The sequence below is a fragment of the Glycine soja genome, chromosome 11 (assembly GCF_004193775.1).
Source record: "Glycine soja cultivar W05 chromosome 11, ASM419377v2, whole genome shotgun sequence".
Classification (NCBI taxonomy): domain Eukaryota; kingdom Viridiplantae; phylum Streptophyta; class Magnoliopsida; order Fabales; family Fabaceae; genus Glycine; species Glycine soja.
This window is the reverse complement of record NC_041012.1, coordinates 7,980,760-8,005,131: the sequence shown is the minus strand read 5'-3', so window position 1 is coordinate 8,005,131 and position 24,372 is coordinate 7,980,760. Positions and strand designations below refer to the sequence as shown.

The 24,372-nt window shown below is 33.4% G+C and overlaps 3 protein-coding genes across 6 annotated transcripts; 2 read left to right on the top strand and 1 right to left on the bottom strand.

The window, feature by feature from the left end:
- Positions 1–1,762: 1,762 nt before the first annotated feature.
- On the top strand, positions 1,763–7,976 carry LOC114376703. 3 transcript variants are annotated; one of them, XM_028334943.1, is made up of 10 exons: positions 1,763–2,141; positions 2,330–2,484; positions 2,602–3,017; positions 3,915–4,014; positions 4,691–4,747; positions 5,075–5,192; positions 6,057–6,139; positions 6,797–6,858; positions 6,984–7,080; positions 7,607–7,976. In XM_028334943.1, the coding sequence occupies exons 3-9, from the start codon at positions 2,671–2,673 to the stop codon at positions 7,078–7,080; spliced, it is 864 nt and encodes a 287-aa protein (XP_028190744.1). In that variant the 5' UTR covers positions 1,763–2,141; positions 2,330–2,484; positions 2,602–2,670; the 3' UTR covers positions 7,607–7,976. The 3 variants fall into 3 exon arrangements, with proteins under 3 accessions (XP_028190744.1, XP_028190743.1, XP_028190742.1); XM_028334942.1 differs by having other exon boundaries at positions 2,330–2,509; XM_028334941.1 differs by having other exon boundaries at positions 2,246–3,017.
- A 1,659-nt stretch (positions 7,977–9,635) lies between these two features.
- Positions 9,636–13,684, top strand: LOC114375770 (gibberellin 2-beta-dioxygenase 6-like). The gene is made up of 3 exons (XM_028333624.1): positions 9,636–10,634; positions 12,226–12,550; positions 13,208–13,684. Exons 1-3 carry the CDS (start codon positions 10,174–10,176, stop codon positions 13,436–13,438), a joined length of 1,017 nt encoding a protein of 338 aa, XP_028189425.1. The 5' UTR covers positions 9,636–10,173; the 3' UTR covers positions 13,439–13,684.
- Positions 13,685–14,847: 1,163 nt separating this feature from the next.
- On the bottom strand, positions 14,848–19,651 carry LOC114374792. 2 transcript variants are annotated; one of them, XM_028332484.1, is made up of 4 exons: positions 19,536–19,651; positions 18,950–19,241; positions 15,644–15,764; positions 14,848–15,479 (listed from the first exon to the last, which is right to left on the bottom strand). In XM_028332484.1, exons 2-4 carry the CDS (start codon positions 19,237–19,239, stop codon positions 15,051–15,053), a joined length of 840 nt encoding a protein of 279 aa, XP_028188285.1. In that variant the 5' UTR covers positions 19,240–19,241; positions 19,536–19,651; the 3' UTR covers positions 14,848–15,050. The 2 variants fall into 2 exon arrangements, with proteins under 2 accessions (XP_028188285.1, XP_028188284.1); XM_028332483.1 differs by having other exon boundaries at positions 18,950–19,309; positions 19,536–19,647.
- Between the last annotated feature and the right edge of the window lie 4,721 nt (positions 19,652–24,372).

Sequence of the window (24,372 nt, the reverse complement as noted above, 5' to 3'; positions counted from 1 at the left end):
GAAGATAATATATTATGGACGCTTCTTAATCTTTAAAAATCACTTCTACCATTTTTTTTTGTTTTAAATAAAACATTTTAAACTCAGTTTCTCTTCAATAAAGTATTCGTTCTTTTTTGTTGTTTTGGAATTCCTTGGTAGAATTTTCAAACTATTCCTAGAGGAAGTGCACACGTGTCTATCCCAACATGGGAAGTGGGAGGACCCTATATTGATAAGGATGATTAGTGCTTTGACAATTCTCAACATAGGGATCATATAAGAGTTATAGTTTGGGTAGGATATTCATATTTATATTTGTATTTTTCAAAAACTATCTCTATCAAAATTTAGGTCTGTTTGAGTAAAATTTCAATATTATTCTTATCTATTTATAGATCTATATCTAAATGACTAAGAATGTGTTAAGGATTAACTAACGTTTTTTTCAATCTCTCAGTATTAATTGGGTATTTTTTTTTCAGTGGCAGTGTTTCAAATGTATATTTGAGAGTAAAATTAGTTTGAAATAATATTTAATTATCCTTCAAAAAGTATGTATGTTTGAGAGTAAATTTTGTCTAAAAATTTAGCTACAGAGAAACAAGACTCAAGAAACTTTTACTGACTCAATATGTAAATTAAGTTTATCAACTTAAATCCAAACATACACATTGTACAAATATTCTATTTTGTGTATCAGAAAGTGTCAATAGACGTTTGGTGCATGTGATCGAATCGGCAAGCAAGACACTAAATGGATGTTTGTTTCATGTAAAAATATAACACACAAAATAAAAAATTAAAGCTTGTCAATATAACTTATCTTTCAATGTGGAGTTTTTAGGCAACGTGACTTAAAGTCAAAAAGCTGTAAATGAGGCGTGACAGTGCATTAAGTAGACTCAATTAAAATTATGTGGGTTTAATAAGTAACAATTATACTGTTTTTATTTTTTCACGGAAAATAAGTGGAGAGTCACTCTCAAACTAAACAACTGTGAATTTATTACCTCAAAACTATTCAATATAGTTTATCCTTCGATGTGGAGTTTTAAGGCAACGTGAGGTGAAACCAAAATGACTATAAATGTGACTTGATGGTGCATTAAGTAGAATCGATTAAATTTTTGTGGATTTAATGAAAAAACAATTACATTACTTTTAATCTTTCATGAAAAATATGCAGAGAGTCCCTGCTAAACTTAACATACTGTGAATCTATTACTTCAAAGTTACTCAATATAACTTATCTTTTAAGGTGGAAGTCCAAGGCAACCTGGTGTGAAGCTAAAAAGACTATAAATGCAATGGAATGATGCATTAAATAAAATTAATTAATTTTTTATGGATTTAGTGAATCAACAATTATATTTTTTTTTAATTTCACACAAAAAATATGGAAAAAATCACTGCCAAACCGAACACGCTGTAAATATATTATTGTATTTTAGTTAACATAAATATAATAGTATTCTAATGTGTTTGACAAACTAATTAATAACACATGAATATTATTAAAATACTGATATTAATGATGAAAAATCAACAGAATCACTAATTTAATAAATAAATACCCTACTTGTTATTGTTAATTCTTTTTTGATTTTGAACATGTATTAAATTTGAATGGAATTATCATGGGATGTTGTCTTGGCATAGGATGTATGTACTTAATGCCCGTGCTTTTAAATAAAATAACATTCATACTTTGCATAAGAAAACAAATGATAAAGAGATAAATTAGCAGAAAAATTAAGCAGAAAGGAGAGGTGGAGTCCACAATGATCAGCATCAAATGCTTATTGGGATTCGCACTGTTGCTGAATTCCAAGATCCACAACCATCCATTATTATCTTTCCTTTAAATTTAAGAAGAATTGTTTCAAAAAATTAAAACCAAGATTTTCCTATTTTCCCTTTCTCTGCATCCCTGTTGGCGGAGCTCTAAGCCATCTCTTGTCTCTCTCGAGAGGGGAAAGAGAGAGAGAGAGAGAGAGTGTTTCGGTGTCACAACGCAAACCCAGAAAGTAGCAAATGCCAAATGGTAGTGCGGTATTAGCATTGTAGCGTAGTGTTAGAGAGAGAAAGAGAAGAAAGAAAAAAGGCACTACCGTCACCACAACCAACTAGGCCTCGGTCGGAAAGTTGCTACAAAAAAGGTAACTCTCTCTTTCTCTCTCTATCCACTCCCTGTTGTTCTGTTACGACACGTCTGATTTTGCTGTTATTAGGGCTTTTATCGTTTTCTTTTTTTGCTTTGTAGCTCTCTATAATTGACCCTCGTGAAGATGAAGCTTCTTTTCTTCTCTAGACACTGACTTTGGTTTTTTCTGGGCTTTAACTTCAGGTTTCGCCTTCTGGGTCACTCTTTACTTTTCTGGGATCTCCATTTCTGAACTAAAGTCTGAATTTTTGAAGGAATTTGATCGTGGGGTTTCTGGTTGCTTATTCTGGGGGTGTCACCAAGTTCCCTTAATCAACTGAATATCGAGCCTTATCTGGGTATTTGGCCTCTGATTCCTGTTGGGTATTTCCTTTTTTTTTTTTAATCTGTGTGGAATCTGAGTGATTTTGATCTTGGAGGGTACCCTGAATCGGTGTTGTTGTTTTGGTTTGAAGATGGTTGTTGATGCTAGTTGTGGCTTAAGGTGATTTAGGGAAGTTGTTAGATAACAGGGGATAATAAGGATGGCAGCACAGTCAAACGCTGGATTTCACAATGAAGATATAGATTCTGTTTTGAACAGGCGTGCAATATCATTTCAACCTGGTGGTGGTGCTATTAACCGCTTGTCCGAGATGGTTCCTATGGGTAATTATTTTGGGCTAAGTAGTTCGTCTGAGATGATGATATATTCTGGGAATTCAAGCATCATTAACAGTAGTAATCCTGTCATGGGTCAAATGAGTCAAGCTGGTAATCTATCCAGTTCCTCGCTTCTTCTCGATTCGGTCCCGGGGCTGAAGCACGACACAGGGTTGGCTGTTGAGTGGTCTGTTGATGAACAGTACAGATTGGAAGAAGGCCTTGCCAAGTAAGTTGTTTGTTTTGACTAGGTTAGGACATTTTTAGCTTTTCTTCAACCCTTTTCATTATGGCTTCTATGTGTTACATTGGTGCATGGTAACTCATTTTTCAATTTACTTTCTCATGATGATAATAATTTCGAATCTTAGATGGACAGGATTTTATGTTTTTTATTTGTGGGATGAAGCGATTGCCAGTTGTTGGCCCTTTTGTATCCGTGAACTAATCATGCTGTCTGTCTGAAAGCCATTTCATGGAACATAAAGGAATCATGCTGTCCGTCTTTGTATCTGTGAACTACATGCTTTACTTTTTCTTATAATGATCTTGTCAATTTCCAAATGTTGTTTTTGTTTGACATTTCAATTCCCAATTAAACTGCTGCTAAGTATTCTTTTCTTTGCTTACTGCTTACATTGGTTGGATGAGAATGGAAATGGAGGGGAGGAGAAATAAGGGACCCCATATCCATCCATCCCATTTTTACCTCCTCTACAGTATTGGGGGATTTGGAAGGGAGGGAAAATACTTAGTTTGTGAATTGTGTTGACTATATTATTCTAAATTTGAATACTTGAGCTTAATGGTTTTATTTGTGCATTGTAAGGGTATAATAGTAAATTAATTTCTTTTTCCTCTCCTCCCCCTCCTAACCAAGCAACGGATTCCTTCCTCCCATCCTTCCATTAAAATCCCTCTCCCTTCATCTCCCCTTCCATCACCATAGAACCAATCATACCATTTATGCTTCTCTCTTTTAGAATTACTTGGGTTCTAGTGGCTATGCTAAATTGTTTGTAATTGTGCCATATATTTTTATGTTATAGTGCTGATATTTCTTTCTCTTTATACAGTTTATATTTCATGACCCTTGTTTTTTGTGATTCTTCTGTTTTGTGACTAGATATGCTGATGAGCCAAGTATCATGAGGTATATCAAAATTGCTGCCCTGTTGCCAGATAAAACTGTTCGTGATGTTGCTTTGAGGTGTAGATGGTTGACAGTAAGCTCTTTTTCTTTGAACAGTTTCTGCAATTTCCATTTTTTTGCCGCCAATTATGATACCTATGCAGTTCCCAACAATAGAAGACAAATTTAAATGCATTAAAATCACTATATTGTGATTAATTACTTGAAAGTTGAACATGTACAGTGGAACTTCCTTTTCCCAATGCATTCAAATTTACTTGTCTCGCCATCTCCTCCTAAACCTTAGTTTTTGGCATTGTTACAATGGCTTAACTTTTGCATGGCTGTGTAGCTAAGTGTGGTATAAGTGGTGGTGATATTAGTGATTAAAGGCAGGGTTTTAGATTTTGGTTGTTGTCATGGTAGCAGTCCCAGCAATTGCAGAAAAATGCAGGAAAATAAAGCTGATGGAACTTTCAATTTGGCCAAAATATGGTTGTTGTGGCTTGCCACTGCAGACCACAATTTAGAACCCTATTTTAAGGTTATGTTTCATCTCATGATCAAATATACTCTTAATAAAATAGACCAAGTTAACTTTCCTTGCCTTTGTTCTTTTCAGTTAAAAGTTGAAAAATTATTAGGGTCCTTTATAAAGTTTTATCCACAAAATAGAAAGTTGTGCACTGTATGAACATAATGCATTAAGCATTGGACTTGGGTACTTATGTGATTTGCCCCTTTAAAATACTGTGTAAACTATTTTGCAGAGAAAGCGAAGAAAATCAGAAGAACACAATCTGGGGAAAAAGGTCAATAATAGAAAGGTACATGAAATCTGGGAAACTGGTGTACACATACTATGTTTCTTGTAATTTAGTGTGTTTTGAAGAGTTGTGAAATTAATCTTTCCCTGATTCTGTCTTTGATGTTTTATGTACTATGTAGGTGTTGTTAAATTTCAAATATATTTTTTATAAAAAAAATTCAAACATATTTTACCTCAAGAATGTTGATGATAACTCAAATAACAACAAAATATGATTACGTTGCATCCCATAAATGGGATTCCAGTTTTGATATATTGAATCAATAATGTCTTTAGGATCTAATGTTGATTGAAGAACGAGTATTCTAAAGTCATGCTTCTTCAGGATAAGCCAGTGGAATTAGCTTCAAAGACGAATTTACATTCAGCTCTGCCCTCAAGCATGGCTACATATCCTCGCATGTCACACCATATGGACCAAAGTCAACAGATACAATATGATGGTTAGTTTATCAGGTTTTATTTATTATATGATGTATGAATTATAATGTAAGTTCTTATCATTTTCTCTTTCTTGTGTGCAACCACATTATTCATGATTTTCAAACTTCTTGCTCAGCTAAAACCAAAATTTAGAGCCCTTGATTGCCAGTCTAAGAATCTATATGCAAACACATTTCATCCCTGAGAGAAAATATATTATCTGTTTTTAATATTTTTTGAGTGAAAATGATCTTTGAAAAGGATTTTATTGTTTTCTAATTACTGAAAACAAAAAATGTTTTTGAAAACAGTTCAAAACATGCTCTTAAACTCTAAATTCCCTCATTCCTATCCTAATAACTAATCATGAATCCAACAATTATGATCACTAGATCCCAAAATACAAATGCATAAATATTAAATACAATAATTGTAGAATGTGGAGAAGTGGCTCACATGGTGTTAAGTTGTCCCACAAATTGTGGCGACACTAGCTCAATCCCCAAATCCAATTTCGGTCCCCATTATCCCTGCTGGCAAGCCAGCTTTCTACTATCTATGCTAATCTAAAGAAGAAGAAAATAATGCATATCACTCATTCTTTACCAATGACATATCTTTTTTTGTAGTTAATGTTCTGTTATATTGAAATGAAGTTCTGGTAGCTTTTAGTTAATGTGTCATTGTGTCTGGTAAATGGAATGCCACAATCGGTTTGTCACTTTTTTTTTTAAAAAAAAAAAATTGATGTGCCAAACCCCATTGGATTATAATGTTAGCCTTAGAATAGAATCGTTCCCAGCCCCAGCTTTTATGATGTCTCATTTTTTTTGTGGACATTGCCCTTATTTTCAGCAAATACTTTCTTCCTTATGTGCAATCAGGTATTTGTAGCCCTTTGAAGCAACTCATGGAGCAGAATGCTCAAGCTTTCAATCAAATCACTGCCAATTTGTCTACTTACAAGGTAAATAGCTCAATGGTCATATGTTTTAGTTTTTTCTTTATAAATACTGGAGCAGCTGATGATTTTATGCCTTCCACAAGTAAAGAAAATGCTACCATGTTTAACAAATAGTAGGCCTGAAATATTAACTATATGTGGCATTTCACCTGCCTCAATTTTTTGATGGGTGAATAGTTCATATCATGTTCAGGAAAAGATAAAATTGTTAGAAATAGAAGAAAAATATCACATTCACACGTGGCGTTGAAAAGTTATCAGTCATGTTACTGAAGTCAAGGTTTGATATGCTATATAAGATAGCGATTTATTTGTCTGTCTTATTACTTCAATTAAACTTCTTAATTAATAGAATTACTCATGCATCAATGAATCTCTAAATTTGCATCTTTGATTATTATGTGCTAGTATTGCATTGATTTCCCAATGTTCATTGTTAAGTAGGCTCTTCATTCGCTTCATTTTACTCTGCATTTGGGGGAAAAAATTTAATGCATAATATTCTTTGATAATCTGATGACATAGTTTGTAGGCAAGTGGTTTTATACTTTCTACCCCCCGCACCTTTTGCTATCTATGCCTTGTCATCACTCATCATATTATTCATTAACATATAATTACATTAAAATGTGATAATGATAATTTTCTTTGTTAAAACAGTTGCAGGATAATATCGACCTCTTCTGCCACACAAGGCACAATATTAATACCATTCTTAATAAGTATGTGAATATTTTGAATTAGCTTTGTTCACTTTGCTGTTGATATCGTGCAAATTCATTTTCTTTTATATTTGGTTTTGATATCTATAAACATTATGAAGTTTCACTTAGTTAAGTTTGTGCAGTATGAGTGAGATGCCTGGCATTATGAGCCAAATGCCGCCACTGCAAGTTACCATTAACGAGGATCTTGCAAGTAGTATTCTGCCTAATAGAACATAGGTAAGCTCTTGGTAAACTTAACTCATTTCTTGTATTTCATTGTTGAAGTTGCATATTCATGCTTCCATGTGTTTTGTGAGTGCAAATACATGATTAATTGCAAATTTGCAATCTTTGTCCACAAACAAATAGCAATATGTTCAATATATGAAATGAAGGAAATAAAGAAAGAGAAGTAGGCCAACCTATGTCAAATTCCAACTGTTAGAGATATAAAAATCATTCTTGGCATCCACTTAGCAAATCAAAGCAAGCTAGCTGTCACTCCCTTTTTGCTAACAAACAAGCTAAAATCACTATATGTTTCTGTCACAGCTACACAACCAGAACATCTTTCTTGACGATGTATAATTCTTAGGTTTTAAAAATTGATTTGCATATTATTCATTGGCAGTACATCTTGCACCAAACTTTAAAATAAAATTAAAAAAATGGCTATCCTAAAAAGTACGAATATCTAGTCATATACTCGTATTTGTAAATTATATCCTAAAAAGTTGATTGGTTTATGCATTGCCAATTCAAGCGGGCAAAGTGCTGACTCCATCAATATTTCCAACACAAATCTAAGTGCATCAGTGTAGAGAGGTTCGCGTTCTTAGCTGCAACTGTTTTGGTGCTAGCTACATGACATTGAGGAGCTAGGGAGTATCTCAGGACTTTCCAGAGTTTCTAATCCATCTTTGATCTTATTGCTCCCTGCTGAAGGAAACCTTGGAACTCCTGTTGTATAAACAAAAAGAAAAAAGAAAAGGGAGAAAATAGGAAAGGGATTAATATAACAATGGTTTGAGCTAAATGCACCTTATTGATTTCAGAGTGCAGGTGTTTTTCTCATGCCATAGGAACTATTGTAGATCTATTTATGCTAGTTTGTCATCAACTTCAAATTTTAAGTAATGCTCATATTTAACCGTTGATAGATGTTGTGTGATGTGTGAAAGTAAATCATTATTTACATAATTTCTTGGGTATAGCATGCTTAGTAATACGTCAATTCTACTCATACGTCTTTTATTTTTACGTCCACAGAGAAGTTACTTTGTTTATTTAGCTTCCATTTTTCACGTAAAAAAAAACGCAAGTTAGACCCTATTCGACGAGGAAACCAACATACGTCCGTTGTAGTTCGCGGAGTTGCCTTGCAGCTAACAACTTATGCTGCCTTATAATATACTACTATTATTTATCGTTTTCTTTGATATGTTTATTTATTTGCATGAACCAGGCATTTTTTAATGTGTCTATGGACATTGAATAATTGATTAAGAAAAAATAAAGTAAAATAGTTTAAGTAGATGAATATTCATTGTATAAAAAAGTCATTTTAATACCTTTAAATAATCTATATAAAATGATATATTTTATATTATTAAATTTATATAATTAATTTTTTGAATTAGTTTCATATTATTTTTACTTTTTTTATAAAATAAAAAAAATAAAAGTATGTAAAATAATTATAATCTTAAATTGAATCGAACTAACAAGCTAATGAGAGAGAGTAAAATGTGTGTGAGTGGCTCGGCCATGCTGAAGTAAAAGACGGGGTTTTGAGTTTTGTGATTCTACTAAAATGGACATAAGCAACAACGGTATAGGGAGGGGTATCTAGGTAACTAGCAAACTAGGACAACTTAATGAATAAGTTGTTAAAAGAAAAACTAAAGTGACTTTCCTAGAAACCTTTGGATTGAACGATCAACTCACCAAACTCGGTCTGCAAGGAAATTTGTGAATTATGAGGCTGTGCTACAGCTTGTGTCATTAGCTTTTTATATAAAATTCACTTTTGCTGTGAAAAAAAAATGTTCTTCCTCCTATTCTTAGATCTCAAAAAAACTTTTCTCCAACACTCTTCTAAACTTTAATAATAAAATTATTTGGACCAATAGTTTTAATCTTTATCCATCCTCTTAAGGATCATTTTTAGTTCTCTAATTAGAATTCTACTCTAATAAACTAGATTTCGTTCATCCTCATAAATTTCTAATCCTTTTATATTAATATCCAATCTTTATCTGCATTAAATTAAAAAAACATATAAAAGTAATTCCCCGTCTCACTTCTAATAATTCATATAATCAATATACTATTTAATTCCAAGGAGTTGGCTAATTGGAGCAAGACAGAGTCTAATATCTATGGTAATCTTAAACTTTTGGTCGTTTCCTTAGAGTGAGATAAATGAAAATACATCTATAAGTACTTTTTGAGTCCAGAGACTTTCTCGACCTAGCTGGGGTGTCATCCCCACCTCTAAATTTTTGAAAGAAAAAAAAATATAAATTCGTATAGTATTTTAGATTAGTGGGATTTATCACTTGACTTTCAGTGAGTAACCTTACTGTGACAACTCTAGTTAGACAAAGTTGGAAAACATATACCCAATATATAGTATTATAACACCTAATGGAGATTATTAATTAGCTAGCAGGGGAAGGCCGGGGGAGCAACTAACAAAAATATTGTTATATGTTATCAGCCATTTCGGCAGATGCACGACTAGGCGTAATGAAGACAAGTTAGAAACGATAGCAGCATTAAGATGTCAACAGAATTCACAGAACATTGAATACTTTATAAATTGTAAGACTCTAGCTACTCAAGGGGGGTTGCTACTTATATTTTTATGCACTTTTTGGTACTCTTGTTTTCTGTCGATACTCCTTCCTAATAGTCAAAAGTGTACATAAACCAAAAGTTTGTGTGTGTATATTATCGTTCTTCATTCTAATGCTGACTGTAACCATTATTATTTTTTTGTGTTATGAACAAAGTCAAAAGGTGGAGTTAGGTTTGAATCCTTTTTCGTTGTTATATATATGCCAACTTCCTTTTCACAATATTTTAGAGTATCGGTTTCAAGACATGGCCTGTGAGAGAGAGTTCCAAATGGCTGTCCTTCTGACATTTGTCATGATCTGGACACCCATGTTTGTTCTCAGTGATTGTCCATTACAGGACTTTCTAGAGCACTCTGTCTCCATTCTCCAACTCAACCATATAAATAAATGCAATTAAAATCTCAATCTCCACTTCACCACCTTACAGCCTCTCTTCTTTCACACACAACTTTGGTGCAACAATACAATGATAGATTCAAATCCACCACTCGTGCAACACTATGGGGCACTTGTGAGAAACTCTGGTGAAGAAGCCAAAAAGGCTAAAAGTTTTAATGATCAAAATCATCCTTTAGTGGATGCATGTGACCTACCCTTGATAGACCTTAGTGGCCTTAAAAGTTCTAATGAAAGAGAAAGGAAGGCTTGCACTGCAGCAATATGCAAGGCAGCATCAGAATGGGGATTTTTTCAAGTGGTGAATCATGGTATAAGCCATGACTTGCTAAGAAAAATGAGAGAGGAACAAGTGAAGTTGTTTGAAGTACCGTTTGAGAAGAAAGTTACTTGCGGGCTTCTAAATAACCCATATAGGTGGGGGACACCAACAGCTACTCGTTCAAAACACTTCTCATGGTCTGAAGCTTTCCACATTCCTCTCACCATGATCTCAGAAGCTGCTTCCTGGGGTGAATTCACTTCTTTGAGGTATATATCTCGCTCTTACATTCCATTCCAGTTAAATTTGACAGTGTTTACTTACTTATTGGAAATCTTTCTTTTTTATTTTTATGCACAATGCACCGTTGATAACAATCCTAAAGCATGAATATTGCAGAACAATGACAAAGACTAATAATGGCTGCAGAACAAAGACAAAAGTGTCTTAGGGTGGTGACAGCGAGATTCACCACCACCCTCTTTCAAAGTGTTGTTTTCACAGTTTAAAATGCATGCTTATTATGCTCACTAGATCCCTTCCTTAATTAGATTATTTGATCTTAGGGTTGAATCCCATCCTAGCCGCTTCACATATACATAATGTGATGTATAGGCATGGCACTAACAATGACTTAAAAGAGTAAAACCTAGTGATTCATTTCTTCTCTTTTTATTTTTATTTTAGATAAAAAAATCACATTTGGCGGCTATCCTGAGACTTTTCTAGTACAGATGACACTCCACTCTCCCTATATATATATTATTGAAATTTTCACCGGGCACATGCTCTGTCCCTCTTGCCTCCATATCTATTAAAATTAGAAGACCACGTACATGTACATTTCTAAACTTGGCAAATGCTAGAAGGTACCTTTACTAGTTAAAAAAATTAAAAGAATAAAGTTTTTATAAAAAAATATAATAATATAAGCATAAAATTAATGTTTACTAATACATGGTCAGTGTGTTTTCTAATAAAATACTTTATTTATGAAAAAATAAATTTAACCAGTAATTTTAAGATGGGTAAAACTATTATTGTAATTTGCTCTTTTTATTTGTAACATTATGAATGTATGATAATATAAAAAGGGAATATAGGTAATACACTTTCTTAGTAAACTTCTTAGTAGTATTATTAATTAGTTGAAATTTATCAAAACATAAATACATTTTTTTAATAAAAAATATATATTTAATGATACTAAGAATAAGGAGAAATTCTTCCGTGGGCACAGACATAGCACATCACTCTTAGACACAACAATAAAAAATTTACACCTAAGAATATATTCTTATAATTTCTTCAAAATTCACACTATATGTCTGATAGGATATTGTATAGTGTAATGTATTTTTTGGATAACATAAGTCTCAGAGTAATTTATTGCAAACCAATAAGGAAGTCATTGTAGGAAAAGGAAAGTAGAATAAGAGGTGTTGGTGTAACTTATTTTTAGTCAGAGATATTACGTGTGTCTTCTAATTCATTGATTCATAAATTAATTCCGTTTATGTTTTCACTCATGGGAACGAATCTTTTGAGTTAAAGGTGTTGTTGTAATTTGATTGCACGCCCTTATTTCTAAAATATATACTTTTTTTATTTCTCAATTCTTAATTACATTTTCGAAATCCTAGGAGAATACTAATAACCAATAGAAATATTTTTAAAAAAAGAAGCACTTGTCGGGTTATTCCATATCTTGACAGGTTGGCTTGTAAAATTTATGCTGAATCGACAAACTCTGAGCAATAAAACAAGCACTTGTCTGGAATGAACCTTCTCGCATGCTGCATGATTTCATCCCCACAAGTTCTGCACGTTAATTTGTTTCTGTTGCTGCTGTTTCTGCAGGGAAGCAATAAATGAGTTTGCACCAGCGATGTTAGAAGTATCTAGGTTGTTGGCCAGCATTCTAGCACAAAACCTGGGCTACCCGGAGGATGCACTTGAAAAACTCTGTGATGCTGGCACATGCTTTCTGCGATTAAATCACTATCCATGCTGCCCAAAATCTAAAGATGAAATTTTTGGATTAGTTCCTCACACTGACAGCGATTTTCTTACTATCCTTTATCAAGATCACGTCGGTGGACTCCAACTCATGAAAGATTCCAAATGGGTCGCTGTAAAACCAAACCCAGATGCTCTCATTGTTAACATTGGGGACCTTTTTCAGGTAAAAAAATTTACTTTGGCATGTATCTTTACTGCCACTAAATAAAATTAGGTATTATTGTATGTATAATGTAGCAAATTAATTATTAGGTGTCATTGACCATAATGAATCATTCATTTCTAACATCTAGACCTCAACCATAGTGGGGCCAAAAGAGAGTTTCCAAATTCAAGGGTTCTTTCCTAAACTAATAATCATAATGGCACATATGACATGCCAACCTTTTTGAAAGGAATATATTCTATTATAAACAAATGAGTCAACCAATGAAGATTCCATCCTTAGAAGAGAATAATTAAAATGGTTTATGTGTATCATCCTTCAACTAAAACTGCGGCTCTTTCGAAGGCTACAAATGAAAATTGAAAGAAAACTAAACAAAACAGGTCCCTAATCCCTTGTTCTGTTCCTCTTAAGTCTTAAACCTAGTCTATAAAAAAATCAATAGTAGAGTGACGGGTAGAATGGCTATTGCAGCATCCATTATTGACACAAGCCTACCACCAAAGATGCATGCATGAACACATCAATTTTCTACTAATAAAACCTGTGGTTGTATGAAGAATTATTAAATTGTCGGTTACATATACATGCCGATGGTTCATTAACTAACAAGGTATTTCCTTTGGGACAAAAAAAAAAACCAATTAAATACAGGCTTGGAGTAATGATGAGTACAAAAGCGTGGAGCACAAGGTTGTGGCAAATAACAAAATGGAAAGATACTCCATAGCATATTTCCTATGTCCTTCTTACAGTACTGTCATAAACGGCTGCAAAGGACCTTCTGTATATAGGAAGTTCACGTTTGGAGAATACAGACACCAAATTCAAGAAGATGTCAAGAAAATAGGACACAAAATTGGACTATCAAGATTTCTACTTTAAGATACATGCGCACATTTGGATAAAGCATCAACCATCATTTAAATGGAGGGACTAATATTATTATTTTGCCTTTGCAGTAATAGAGAAAAAGGTAGTTTCAATATTCTTTTTTTTTATAAATAAAGTTTTTCTGTTTAGATGCAATATATGTAAGAAAAAGAGAACAGAGCCAGATAAAAAAAAGGTGGTGGTTTATGATACAGCCAGTTAGAAGCACCTGAATAAAAAAGTGTTTTTCTTTCCTCATTCGGGTTTCTTGCTTTCCTTTTCGCTATTATTACGATTTTAACTTCATTTTTTAAAAAAGAAACTCTTAAACAAGAAAAGGATATACATTCTACCAATTAATGACGATCATATATGTCACAAGGTTCCTCGATTGAAAACAAAGGTTATTCAAAATGGTGAAGCTAATTGAAGAACTAAACACATACGCGTAGATCATTAGGAATGGTTCCCTTATACCAAAGATGAGAAAGGAATTTCTGGCAGCAGAAAAAGAAATAAAAAAAAAAGTTTTGATTGATCGTGCTCCCTTAAGACAGAGGTGGCAGATACGAAGAGAAGTACCCGACAAGAAGAAAAAGGAGAACAAGATATTCTTTCAAAAAGCTAGAAAGAACATGCTTAAAAAAAATCAAAACAAAAAGGCTTGCTAATCAGTCACTCTCCACACTTGTTAAAGGAATCTTTGCAAAGAAACAAGTGCCGAAAACCATATACAAAGGCTATGAAATCAGTCAAGTCCAAAAGTAAGTATATGAACAAAGGTTTTCTGCGGCCAAAAGGCACCATAGAAAGAACAATACATTCAACAACTACCATCACACATCCTCCTCCTTTCTCTGACCAATCCCCTGAACTTAATTTAAAGAAAATGCTCCAATCTTTAAAGGCATGTCCAATTTTTTTTTTATTAAAAAAAAATTAGCCTACTTGGAAAATAACAAAACCTACATAAACGTCCATATTCTGTAATTATTTTGATTATTATAATTATCCTACCTTCATCTATCAATCAATATAAAAGTTAAACTCTCTAAAGTTCATGGAGGATACAAGAGCTCAGATACTTTGGTTGTTGGCTTGTCTTCAATGTATGATATTATCATAATTTAGCAAGGAATATTCACAATAGTAGCCACTAATCACCTTTTTCTTTATGATATGTCGATGAAATATCCCGAATCCATATTCTGTAATTATTTTGATTATTATAATTATCCTACCTTCATCTATCAATCAATATAAAAGTTAAACTCTCTAAAGTTCATGGAGGATACAAGAGCTCAGATACTTTGGTTAGCAAGGAATATTCACAATAGTAGCCACTAATCACCTTTTTCTTTATGATATGTCGATGAAATATCCCGAATTGCAGTGTAAAGATGAGTATTTTAATTCTGCCCTTGGCAATGGGTGATTGAAACTCAATTAAATTGTATAAGAATTAAATCTATAACTATATACACTAACATTATCACATAGGACTTTGCCCAACTAGGATGAGACTGCAATTATTAAATGATTTACATGTGAAACTACTACTATAGGTCATGCAAGAACTCTAGCTCATTGCTTTACCATGACACCCATGCTTGTATTGATGAATCTACATATCTTGGTCAAGAAACATTGCCACCTTGTCTTTCAAGGTGTTTCTTTTTTTCATCAAGGGGACCATTTCTTCTCCAGCAAGTTTATCTTGACTTTGCCTAGAGAACTCATGGGTAATCTTGGCATTTTCCACAACAGATTTGATCTTCTCCTTCTCAAGAGTTTTCCTCAGCAAGGGACCCAAGAACAGGTCCAGCATGTCTTGAGCAGGATCACCTGTTTGAGAGGTGCTTGTAGCAATTAATTCACCAGTTGTTGAAGTAGAATTAGATAAATCTTCCCTTCCAGACCCGGATGAAATTCTGTTCTCACAAGAGGAATCAAGAGTAGTTCCCGTTTCATTTGTATCTTGAAATTGCCATTTTGATTCACGCTGTCTACTTGATCTTTCTTTTCGATCCTTGTTCTCATAATCTTTAACATACTGCATGCACATGACAAACGTTCAAATCTTAAAGCAGAGGTAGGGTAAATATAAAATGTCTTGGGAGGCTATATTTTTATAATGACTGAATTATATGATAATTATGTTGACACAGAGAGAAAAGGTATAACATTACTCAAGCAAAGTAAAAAGCAGAAAATTACCTGTTCTGCTATGGCCATCAAATCTTCAACTGTCAGGTCCATGGCATCATCCCTAACTGGATTAACATCATAACAACCGTGGCTAGGATCCTCTAATTTTTTTCTTTTCTTTATAGAAGATAATCCTGCCTAGGGTAGCTTTGCTATTCTTAGCTGGTCCCAAGCCCGGATAAAAGGAGAGGGTTGTGTTAGGCTTTCGACAGCCAACGTTAAACTTTGTCGAATCTCTATGACATGGATCAATTACGTAATAATGTGAATGCTAGGTCGTTGCCCGGAAGCAACGCGTTGTATGGCTCGAGTACAGTGTCAAAAGAGCAAGGGTCGCTGCATCGCCGTCCGGATGTAGTGAAAAGTAAGCAAGGGTTCCCACATTTTCGTGAACGGGTGTGGGTAAAGAAGCTAGTTCATAACAGGAGGATTCGCTTTGGTACATGGAATATAGGCACACTTACTGGAAAATCTATGGAAATAGTGGATGTTATGGTGAGGAGGAAGATCAATTTTATGTGCCTACAAGAAACTAAGTGGACAGGTGAAAAAGCGAAAGAATTAGACAGCTCAGGATTTAAGCTGTGATATACGGGAAAAATCAGATCAAGAAATGGGGTAGGGATTATTGTGGACAAGGAGTGGAAGAAGGATGTCGTGGATGTAAGAAGAGTAGGAGATCGTATCATAGTCTTAAAATTGGTAGTGGGACAGGACACCTTTAATGTTATTAGTGGGTACGCACCTCAGGTTGGGTTAGCAGAACACTTTAAGGTAAAATTTTGGGAGGATCTAGAAGGGGTACTTCAGGATATACCCCAAGGAGAGAAAGTTTTCCTAGGAGGGGATCTCAATGGACATGTAGGTAGCGTGGCTAGAGGTTTTGAGGGGGTGCATGGGGGTTTTGGCCTAGGGGAGATGAATGGGGAGGGTAAATCCATCTTGGAGTTTTCGGAGGCTTTGGATCTTTCTATAGCCAATACATGGTTTAAGAAAAGAGAGGAACATCTTATCACTTACAAAAGTGGAGGGACATGTTCTCAGATAGATTTCTTCCTTATCAGGAAGTCTGATAGGAAGTATTGCTTGAACTGTAAAGTTATCCCGGGAGAGAGCTTGACTACCCAACATAGAGTTTTGGTTATGGATGTAAGAATTAGAGATAGGGCAAAGAGAAGAAGTCCTCTGGTAGCACCAAGGATCAAATGGTGGCACTTGAAGGGTGAGAAACAAGGAATCTTCCAACAAAAGATATGGGAGGGTTGGTGTGGACAATCACAAGGAAGTGCAAATGATATGTGGAACAAGATGTCCCAAGAGATTATTAAAGTGGCTAAAGAGACGTTGGGTGAATCTAGAGGTTTTGGACCTAGGGGTAAAGAATCGTGGTGGTGGAATGAAAATGTTCAGAGCAAAGTTAGAGTAAAAAAGGAGTGTTTCAAGGAGTGGTCTAGGTGTAGAAATTCTGAAACTTGGGATAAGTATAAGATAGCTAGAAATGAAACCAAAAAGGCGGTGAGTGAGGCAAGAGCCCAAGCTTTTGACGGACTATACCAAGCTCTAGGAACCAGGGACGGAGAAAGATCTATATATAGGCTTGCTAAGGGTAGAGAGAGGAAGACTAGAGATTTGGATCAAGTAAAGTGTGTTAAGGATGAAGAAGGCAAAGTCTTAGTGCATGAAAAAGATATCAAGGAAAGGTGGAAGGCGTATTTCCACAACTTATTTAATGATGGATATGGATATGACTCTAGCAGTCTAGACACAAGAGAAGAGGACCGGAACTATAAGTACTATCGTCGGATTCAGAAACAAGAAGTAAAGGAAGCGTTGAAAAGAATGAGTAATGGTAAGGCGGTGGGGCCAGACAACATACCTATTGAAGTGTGGAAAACTCTTGGAGATAGAGGTCTTGAGTGGCTCACCGAACTCTTTAACGAAATTATGAGGTCAAAACGCATGCCGGGGGAATGGAGGAGAAGCACGTTAGTGCCAATCTATAAGAACAAGGGGGATATACAAATTGTGCAAATTATAGGGGAATCAAGCTCATGAGTCATACCATGAAATTATGGGAAAGAGTGATCGAACGGAGATTAAGAAAGGAGACTCAAGTTACTGAGAATCAATTTGGTTTCATGCCGGGAAGGTCGACCATGGAAGCGATTTATTTATTACGGCGGGTAATGGAGCAATATCGCATGGCCCAACAAGACTTGCACTTGATTTTTATTGACTTGGAAAAAGCGTATGATAGAGTGCCTAGAGAGATTTTGTGGAAAGCTCTAAAGAAGAAAGGGGTTAGGGTTGCATATATTCGAGCTATCCAAGATATGTATGATAGGGTATCGACTAGTGTTAGGACACAGGATGGAGAGTCAGACGATTTTCCCATCACAATTGGTTTACATCAAGGGTCAACCCTTAGCCCCTACCTTTTTACCTTAATTCTGGATGTCCTCACGGAACAAATCCAAGAGATAGCGCCGAGATGCATGCTTTTTGCAGATGACATAGTCCTCCTTGGAGAGTCGAGGGAGGAGTTGAATGAGAGGTTGGAAACTTGGAGACGAGCTCTAGAAACACATGGCTTTCGCCTAAGCAGAAGCAAATCGGAGTATATGGAATGTAAGTTCAACAAAAGAAGGAGGGTTTCTAACTCAGAGATGAAAATAGGAGACCATATTATCCCTCAAGTCATACGGTTTAAATATCTTGGGTCTGTAATACAGGATGATGGGGAAATTGAAGGGGATGTGAATCATCGCATTCAAGCAGGATGGATGAAATGGAGAAAAGCATCGGGGGTGTTATGTGATGCAAAGGTACCGATCAAGCTAAAGGGAAAGTTTTATCGGACTGCGGTAAGACCGGCGATTTTGTACAGAACAGAATGTTGGGCGGTCAAGAGCCAACATGAGAATAAAGTAGGTGTAGCGGAGATGAGGATGTTGCGGTGGATGTGTGGTAAGACTCGACAGGATAAAATTAGAAACGAAGCTATTAGAGAGAGGGTTGGAGTAGCGCCTATTGTAGAGAAGATGGTGGAAAATAGACTTAGGTGGTTTGGGCATGTAGAGAGAAGACCGGTAGACTCTGTAGTGAGGAGAGTAGACCAAATGGAGAGAAGACAAACAATTCGAGGTAGAGGAAGACCCAAAAAGACTATAAGAGAGGTTATCAAAAAGGATTTCGAAATTAATGGTTTGGATAGAAGTATGGTACTTGATAGAACATTATGGCGGAAGTTGATCCATGTAGCCGACCCCACCTAGTGGGATAAGGCGTTGTTGTTGTTGTTGTTGTATAGAAGATCTCTTATCTCTATCCTTAGACTTATCACCTTTTCTCTTCTTTTGAGTAACCTTTCCTTCTTGTTGGTCTAATTTTTTTCTTCCCTTAACTTCACACTTGGCTCTTAAGTTTGAAGGTTCACTCTTGTGAGTATCTTTCTTGGTTGCATTAGCTTTAATGATGTCTCCTTTTTTGGTAGAGGAATTAGTTTCAACAGAGTCACTCACATGGGTGGCAGTGGCAGAGGCACCAACCTTCTGCATCATCCATGGTGGTAACTGGCGTTTATTTCCCTCAACACAAGCATTCATTCCTATGAATAATATGTGAAAACTTTTAATTTACACTCAAAGCAGAAACAACACCTAAAAGTTGAATCATCTGCACACACAACAAAGAAGGCTACGATATTTAACAGTTGAGATAAAAACAACAAGCAAATTTAGCCATAGAGTCTGTACAAAATAGCAATTGGGGGTAAAAATAGGTTTTCACAAAATCCAAGGTTGTTTGTTAAATTTCGAAAGAGAAAGCGAAGCCCAGATCTGTCGAAAAGGCAATGAGCAATAGAAAGAAGAAAAGAGAGAAAATTGGCTTGGCTTCGTACCTAGAATTGTCAGGGTTCCGATCCAATACCCAAATTCAGCGTTGAATGAACGACATTTTCAAAACATAACAGAACAGAGGTAATTGGCTTTTTATGACATGTTCTCTTTCTTTAGAAAGAATTATTTGTTTTAAGGTTTACAATTTACAGTAATTGAATGAAAATATATATATTTTTATATTATCTGTGCATTTATTCCTTATTTTTTATTTTGATATTTAAGTATTATTAATTGAATAAAGTCTCAGAAATTAGCACATAATTTGTTTTTATAAAAAATTTCATAAAATTTATACTAACAATAATTTTTAATTGACAGAAATATAGAATGTATGTTAAGTTGTTAATTAAACTCTATTTTTTTTTTACAAAAACAACTCTAATTAATTTTTTATCTTTTGTATGTATATTAATATCAGTATAAATATAAATCCTTTATTTATTTATTTATTTATTGAAAAGTAAACGAGAAAAACTATAAATTAAAAATATTTTAGTTTGGTTTATTCTTTTTTTATCTAATTAAAAATCTAGAATATTCTCATTGAAAATTTCAGAAATTATAATTTCATGCAAAACTAGTAGTAAATAAAAAGTAATTTTTTTTATGATTAAAAAAGATAGTAAAAAAATTATAATACTTATACATGTTCCATTCCAAACTAGATTCTCTTATAGCAAATAAAGATAACATAAACATCTAAGTTAATAATTTAGAAAATAAAATAAGGTAAATTCTAGGGTTTCTGTATTTTAATGAATAAATCAAACAATAAACAGAGTTTTGTAATATATCAAACAATCAATTATTAAAAATAATGTAACAGTGACATGCTAAGTAGTGAACACAATTAACAACGCGAAATAAATCATTTGGAAAGTTCTGCTCCCTCCATTTTCTCAAAGCCATGATTCATGTGAAGCACAACATTAACACTAGGAGACACGGGATGGCCTTCCACAACAAAGCAATGACAACAATTTTCATTTGCACAAAGCTGATTTTATAGCACACTTGTTCTCAAAAGGCACTGGTGGGAAAAGTCTCAAGGCTTCACATATTGCTTCATGCAGGTAAACTAACTTATCCTTTCAAACCAGAAACTAGACAGTCAATTTTTCTTCATTGGTTTTAAAGTCATCTTTTATTTCTTCAAAATTTTAGCTTCCATTTTTCTTCATTGGTTTTAAAGTCATCTTTTATTTCTTCAAAAAATTTTAGCTTCCACAAGAGGAGTTAGAAAATTAAAATAAAATGAATGAAATAAATAAGAAGAAAATACAAAGTTTTGAATTAAATAATAAAATAACAGTACCAAAATAACTTTAATTGGCCGCACATGAATTAACAATGTTGGTTTCGATTGTGTGGAATGAAAAAATCCGCGAACCTTCTGAACACCAATGTTCTTGCTCTCAAAAATAAATTTTTTTTATAAAAGAAAAAAGAGAAAATTTTAGGGGGAGAAAGAAACCTTGCTCTGCTTGTATTTTTTAGAAAAGAGAATATATAAACATAAATGTTCCTTATGCAACAACAATAAAAATCTAACCGTTGAAAACTAAATATAACGATTGCAAACCAACTTAAACAAATATAACAAATTATTGACTCATTAAGACAAAATCTTAGAAAAATAGAATTTTACGCTAAAATAAATATTTTATTTTATGAAATAGAATTAATATAAGTAATATATATATATATATATATATATAAATTTTAAATTATAAAATAAATATTTCCTAACAGATGTGTTGAAACAAGGCAGAAGAATCAACTTAGACCTGCACTGGTTGCATCCTCCATTTTGTTGAAGGCTTTCTCATAAGCAACCTCCGAGAACTCGAGATGAACTTGTTTGGAAGGAAATTAGGATCAAATCCTAATACCACGGAGCAGATGTTGTTGTCAAAGGTGAATCTTTGAAAGATGTCTTGCAAGTCCACCTGGACCTCAGTTTTTTATGCATGATGGAGAAATGGAAGTAGCTAAGCAACTTTCAAGATTCTTCTGAATGATCTGTTGAAGGAACTTCCCAAAACTATCATATCATTCTTAAACAAATAAAGAATGAAGTATGGCTCTGTCAAAATAAAGCAAAAAAAATGTATTTAACAATTAACATAAAGTTATAAAAAGGAAAAGTTTCACATATTAACCAGAATAGGCCAATTTCTCGCCTCCCCTTTGGTTGCAGATTGCATGTTTTCTTATAATTGCAAGAAGAAGAATATTCTCCAACTCTCCCTGTGTTCTGTATTTCTGAATCCGTTCAAAATTATCCAGTTTTTTAGAATGCATGTTTATTATATGACGTTGTGGACCTTTTGTCAGTTAGTTATATTTTTTGGCGATTATTTTGACATTAATTGTCAAATGTCAGGGATCATTTTGACAGTTTCTTGTAAAAGTTTTTTTTTTTTGCCAACCGGTTTCATTCGAGTTTGGTTTGTCATACTACCTCCGTTAACAAAAACGAAAGAAAAACAAGAAGGATAGAGAACTGAAGAAGAAAGATGAAGGTGAATCGAATTGAATTGAATCGGAAGAAGGATGAAGAACGGTCGGATAACAACTTTGCTGAATGAAGAAGTTTCTTCAAATTTTCTACTCAAAATAATCGTTACCTACATAAACTAAAAAGAACAGCCGTGAAAATTATTTTTTTCACTGACAATTTAACCCAAAACACTGCACTGAGATGGAAGTTTCCTCCATGCATGGATATGCAGTGTCAGCAATGACATGCCATGTACACATGCTTAACAAGTGAACTAATCATACTTAATAGATGGACTAATTTGTCACAAATAAATTGGTCATTTTAAAAATATAAAAACTAAATTTTCAGTGAATGCATAAGTTTGAGACTAAATAGGCTATTTAAAAAAGAATGAAATCAATTGCCATCTTTACCAACTACTGTTTTTTCAAATAGTACTGTAAACGGAATATGTTAATAGTACTGTGGTGCTGGGATTTGTGCATTGCTTGTAAACGAAGATGGATAACAAATTATCTAATACTAATTCGTGCTTTGCTTTCAGTACCAGCAATCACATATTCACATTTATCCCCTTATTGATTACCATACAATCTTCATATGCAGAAAAATACACTTCAACTAATAATTGATAAATGAAACACGTTTCATGATACCAAATGCAAGTTCAAACCGATTTTGTTTTTAAGAAAGTTCTTCTCCTTGCTAGAAGATAAGAAATCGAATTCATGTCAATATATTTAAAAAGTCAAACTATCTTAGATCTTGTTGGTGTTTACACGAGAGTTTATATATGAATCCTCATCTTCCTACTTCTTTAATTTCTCTTCGACCACCACCAACCATAGGATTGGATTATTTTTCTTTTTTTGGGTGGATCATTGGATTGGATTTGCGAGTCATCAAGAACAACGAGTTCCTCCGTTTCTCTTTTCCTTTTTTGCCGTTGGATTCTCGACTCATCAATAACAAAGACTTCCTCGCTTCTCATCTTCCTCTTCATCTCCGGTTCTTTCTTTCTTACAAAACGAAACCTCTCTCTCTGCACACTGCACCACCCTTTATATAATTCAATTACAATCAAATCAAATTCAAAATCATGATTACAATTCAATTCCGCTTTCACCATTAGATAAATATATGGAGTATCAAATCGTGAGTGTATTTAAGATGAGATATGGAGTAGGTGAGAGAAAAATAAATAAATAAATAAAAGTGACGAAAAATAAATCTTAAATTATTTGGTAGGAGATAAAATGGAAAACAACAAATATTTTGTATTTGTTTGACTGAAAATAAATAACAAGATTAAATTTTATCTTTCTATTTCATTTTAATAATAACAAATATAATGAATAAAATTGTATAAGCTTTGTTTTAAAACTATTAAAATATGATAGTATTATTTTGTACCCAAAAAAAGTATAGTATTATTTGACGATGTGAAGTAAATATTTGTTTTTATCAAATTTAACAATAAAATTATTAGAAGTATATGTTGTGTTTAAGACAAAACAATTGTGAAGATTAAATTATTTTAATAATTAATTATATGTATAATTAACTATTTTTATAATTGTCTTATCTCAGACATCATACTTCTAGTAATTAAATTATAATCAATTTTTATTTGAATAAATTTGCATAATTAATTTATTTTGTTTTGATGCAACCAAAAAAATCAACTTTTACATAATAAAATAATATAAAAACAGCTCAAAGAAAAAATAAGCTGTTAGAGAGTAATCATAGGCTACAAATTTTTAGTTTCATCAAAATAGCTTATTTTTTCAAAGAAAAACTTTTTTCTAAATTTAAGCTAGGATCCCAAACATACACAGCTAATTAAACTATAAGAATAATCATTCAAATGTTGTTTTTTGAACTGGCTTATCATTATTTTTATTTTTTGGAAGAGTAAAAACAAAAAATAAAAACATTTATTGCTAACACGTGCTTAATTTTATTGTTTTAAATAAATCTTTTTACTATTCACTAATATATTTTATTCGTATTGTTACCTAACTACAAAACTAGAACAACTCTCAATTCAGAAAAAAAAAAAAAAAAAAAAACCTCTCATTTATTATAGTTACATGAGAAAATCAGAATAGGCAAGATTAAGCGTGAAATCCATCATATATATATAACATAATTTTCGAACATTCAATTTCAGTATGTACATTCTTACCTTAACACAATCTGTCCATTCTTCAATTTTTAAAATAAATTACAGTACATAATGATCGATATTTTTAAATTTCAAATTGAATTTTGCTTCATTTTTTTTTTTTGCTTCATAAATTTCAAATTGAATGATAGTTAAATTA

Bases quoted from the DNA above. Each gene is read 5' to 3' on its own strand.
- LOC114376703 (XM_028334943.1), top strand. From the start codon at position 2,671: ATGGCAGCACAGTCAAACGCTGGATTTCACAATGAAGATATAGATTCT. The intron at 6,140-6,796 runs GTAAATAGCTCA...TTGTTAAAACAG, and splicing joins CCAATTTGTCTACTTACAAG to TTGCAGGATAATATCGACCT. The intron at 6,859-6,983 runs GTATGTGAATAT...AAGTTTGTGCAG, and splicing joins ATTAATACCATTCTTAATAA to TATGAGTGAGATGCCTGGCA.
- LOC114375770 (XM_028333624.1), top strand. From the start codon at position 10,174: ATGATAGATTCAAATCCACCACTCGTGCAACACTATGGGGCACTTGTG. The intron at 10,635-12,225 runs GTATATATCTCG...CTGTTTCTGCAG, and splicing joins GGTGAATTCACTTCTTTGAG to GGAAGCAATAAATGAGTTTG. The intron at 12,551-13,207 runs GTAAAAAAATTT...AATTAAATACAG, and splicing joins ACATTGGGGACCTTTTTCAG to GCTTGGAGTAATGATGAGTA.
- LOC114374792 (XM_028332484.1), bottom strand. From the start codon at position 19,239: ATGAATGCTTGTGTTGAGGGAAATAAACGCCAGTTACCACCATGGATG. The intron at 15,765-18,949 runs ATCTTCTATACA...CTAGGCAGGATT, and splicing joins TCTAAGGATAGAGATAAGAG to ATCTTCTATAAAGAAAAGAA. The intron at 15,480-15,643 runs GTAATTTTCTGC...ATGTGCATGCAG, and splicing joins TGATGGCCATAGCAGAACAG to TATGTTAAAGATTATGAGAA.